Raw genomic sequence first — 4,217 nt, forward strand, 5'->3', positions numbered from 1 at the left:
TTCCATAAAAGATGCTCTTTCGACTCTTATCCCGCAGCACTTTGGAAAATGACTGCTTATAACTATACCAAAAGTAAGAGAAAGGAGCCGACCACAAAGGAGGAAAATGACTGCTTATAACTATACCAAAAGTGGGATCGGAGCAGCTTAATTCTTAGAATATGAGAAAACAAATGGACAAAAACCAAACAAAATTAATAATTAGTGCTCTTAATAGTAATATTTTGACTCATATATTTGAACAGGGAGGCATTATATATTAAGAACTAAATTATATTTCTTATGCAATATACATTGACTACTATTCTTCTATTCTGAAGAGATAAACATATAGGACGTATCGAACGTCCTCGTCTTAAGGTTTCTGCATGAAAGCCAAATATATAGAGCTTTCGCAAATGAAATTATCACATTTGAATAAGCCGGCCTCAGCCTTGCTTATATTCAAACTTTAATATAAAATGTACCCCACCAGGAAAAATTAAGATAGATTTCAACATTTTCTTTTTGGGCTGCGGGGTAAATGTAATCATGGACCAGGAATTTGAGACATCTCTTCTTCTGGAGTTTGCTTCTTTTTCTTGTTGTGTTTCATCTCTCCATAAAAGAATGAAACAAATCCCCAAAGAGAAAGTGCCAAAGCAACTCCTTTTTCAGCTTGAAATTTCTCTTTGTAGAAAATGACTGCTAGGATCTCTGTCACAGGGAGTAGAACGGCAATTATAACAGCGGAGAGTAAAGACGAGGCACAAAAGATTACTCCTATTGCTCCCAAGAAGAATGTCTGCCAAATAATTGCACTCCAAACCATCACAACATAGTACTTCGTTTCCCCGAGTCCGAATGTCTTTGCTTCTCTCGGTATTGCCTACAACAAATCAAATAAGATCATACTTCATCGCGCGTCTAGTGTTTTTTCCTCGCTAAATTAAACCAAATAAGTTACTAATATTCAAGATATATAGTTTGCTCAAATGTTCTTATGTATACTAAAATGTTATAAATAAATTTATCAATTTAGAGACATATGACAGTACACGTCTTGTAGTAGTAATAAAAATTCTCATGTATTATGTAAATTTTACCATAAAACTTCTCATGTTATATGTAAATTTCTTCGCGTCAATTTATTTATCCTCTCCTTATTATTTACACATGTCAAACAAACATTTAATATATAACATATCATGCGATATTGAGAAAAGATTAATACCATATATTTTTGGGTACTCAATAATTTATTTTAATTTTTTTTAGGAGGTTAAGAATAATATTTTTATAATTTCGGAACCGAGGAAAAGAGGATTTTTCTTTCCTAAAAAAAAGAAGAAGAAAATGGGGGCGACGGTCCCTAGATTATCTCGAACGTCAGCATGCAGAACGCAGTGATATTTCATTATTGGCTGATGAATTATATGTAGCAATCAATTTGGGACATGTAATACGAAGTGCGAACCCAATTTCTGACACAATTAAGAAGGGAATTAGATATAGGAAAATGCTTAGATATATCGTATTTTCCATAATTCCCGACTGTAATTTCGCCGGCGAGAGGGAGGAAAAAGCTAAGTACTTGCGTACCTGGAAGTCTTTGTTGATCAGCATCCCTACTGTGCAAAAAAGAGTGGCAAAGAAAGACATCACCATCTGAATCTCCATCACCAGCGAATACGTCATCTCCTGCTTCGATTTCTTATACGTCAGCTCCACCAACGGCAGCAGAAACCCATACAGCGCCGACGCTCCCAGAGTCATGAAAAACCCTGCAAGATACTCCTTATTCGATTCGCCCTCCGGACGGTCATTACTCGTGTGCAAAGCCAAGACCGCCGCTCCAACGGTCAGCAAAAACACCGCGTTGATCGAGTACGAGGTGAACTTCTGCTTCACCAGAAGGAAAGCGAAGCCCGCCGTGAAAGCGAGCTGACTGGCGATGATCAGAGAGGAGGTCGAAACGGGAAGGCGTGCCACTCCGTAGGCATAAAGGTAGTCGTCCAAGCCGGTGACGATTCCTATGAAGGCGGCGGCAAGGAACAGAGGTGGCTTCATGAAGAAGAGCTCGGTTCCCGGCCCTTGGGTGGCACGGCGTTGGAAGTATACGAACGCAAGGGGAAGGAGGATGACCGGAAAGCCACCGGTTTCGAGCCAGCTCGAGAGCCACACTCGCTTTCCCCCATGGATGAAATAAAGACGCATTATTAGTGGGCCGCCGCAGTTGCCTATGGATAATAGGATGCAGTTGAGTATGAGAAGGAGTTTCTTCATGACGGGGTTACCTTGAGCCTTGGGTTCCATGGAATCGTAAAGTTGCCCCTGCGCTCCCTCCATCTTTCTCGTGTATGGGTCAGTAGACTCAGTACTGGTCAGTACTGTGTGCGACTCAGTCACAGATAAATAATTGGGATGAGAATTGTGACGATCGAAGGGTTAGGATAAGTAACAAAAGCAAGCATCTGTCCATGTATATATGTCTCGATCGAGTGGAGGTCAATAGTCATATATACATGTGGCTGAAATATTAAATAAATTATAATATAAATTATTATTTTTTTAATTCATGAAAATGATATTAATGTTGGTATTAAATTTTTTTAGAGGATGAAATTAATAATATAAAAATTAAGCAGTAGTACTGATCTCTTTCGTTTCTTAATTGGAACAAGAACAAGAACAAGCTAGCTGATCAGATTGGAGAGACACAATAAATGCAAGAAAAAAAGGATTTGGGGACTTCACATTCATTAAGTTAATTTAATTTGTTCTAGTGATCTTATTCTCCCGCTGTAACATAGAGTAACAGAAACTTGAGTACTCTGTATATATTAATTAAACCTCATTTATAGCAAAATTTACTCCCAAACCCATATATCGACGTAAGCCACAATGGTAAATCAACCATATTTAATCTCACCGGCCCATCTTCATCCAACTAAGATACGGGATCAAAAAAGGCATCACCAACACGCACATGCATTCAAAAGACGAATGATTGAATAATGTTAGATATAATTATAAAATATATAAATGTAATATAATTATTTAAAATAAAAATATGATTTATTATTATAAAATTAATTTTTTTATATAAATTATATATTTATTTATTTTTTAAATAAATTACGAGACGATTGCTCTCTCCACTGCAAATATCCTTTCTCGGATAATATTAATATATGAATGTGAAAGGTACTATGACCCTGTTGTGGTGATAAGCTAAAGATCACAAACATTTATAAAAAGATCGACCCATGCATTCCACTAGTGTCCTTTTCCCAAGATACTTATCATTGGATCTTATCCCAGATAGAATCGTACTCATGATGGTCTCGTCTCGGGATATTATTGAGAAGCAAATAATTAAGTTTCCACGTCTGCACGGGACTAGATCATGATGTTCTTGATTTGATTCATGTTCAGAAACAAATAACGCACCTTACAGTAAAAATGGGCGGCGGGGGTCCTTATCCCGCGCACAGAATTTAGGAGTAGCTAGCAATTATTCTTGTATCCTAATTAATTAGCAATGCATCAATCACTCATCAGTAATTCTGATCTTCATACATTCCGCGTCTGTATTCAAATATATCAACACATTTCTTTGAATATATCAATATATGTAAAATGCTATTCTTTCTAGATCTACCGGTGGCTCCTACTGAAAAGTTATAATTGAACGTTTTTTATTATTTTTTTACCCAATGATTAAGTAACTATTTTTTATAATATTATGAATTTTTTTTAAATATATATTTAAAAATATTAAATAATATATATAAAACATAAAACTACTAAACCCAAGCTCACAGCTGTGAGACTAGCACCGCCCATCAATGCAGGTATCGTGTATAATGGATAATCATTAAAGTCACGTGTATATTAATTAATGGGCCCGTATTCTGAATTTTAAAATGGTCAGCGTGTGCATTGCATTGTTATATATATCTATATCTTCTTCTTTGCCAGCTTTTAGGTCGACGGTAGACAGTAGACAGTAGACAGGTTGGTTTGGGTATTGTCGATCACTTTCATCAGTGACTACTTGATCTCGTCTTCCTTCGTAGAGTCCGACGTCGGACAACGTGTGCCAGATTAAACTCTACTGTCATTTGTTTTGTTTTTCAATTTCTTGTCTAATAATATCTCGTTGGAGATTAAGGTTGCATGCAATGAGCTGGTATTGCCTTTTGATTTATGTAAATATATAAATATATAGGATA

At 36.4% G+C, this 4,217-nt stretch overlaps 1 protein-coding gene across 1 annotated transcript; it reads right to left on the bottom strand.

The window, feature by feature from the left end:
* Positions 1-234: 234 nt before the first annotated feature.
* LOC122314814 (purine permease 3-like) lies at positions 235-2,454 on the bottom strand. Its single transcript, XM_043130423.1, has 2 exons — positions 1,582-2,454; positions 235-868 (listed from the first exon to the last, which is right to left on the bottom strand). The coding sequence occupies exons 1-2, from the start codon at positions 2,326-2,328 to the stop codon at positions 530-532; spliced, it is 1,086 nt and encodes a 361-aa protein (XP_042986357.1). The 5' UTR covers positions 2,329-2,454; the 3' UTR covers positions 235-529.
* Positions 2,455-4,217: the final 1,763 nt, after the last annotated feature.

Source organism: Carya illinoinensis, chromosome 7 (genome assembly GCF_018687715.1).
Source record: "Carya illinoinensis cultivar Pawnee chromosome 7, C.illinoinensisPawnee_v1, whole genome shotgun sequence".
Classification (NCBI taxonomy): Eukaryota; Viridiplantae; Streptophyta; class Magnoliopsida; order Fagales; family Juglandaceae; genus Carya; species Carya illinoinensis.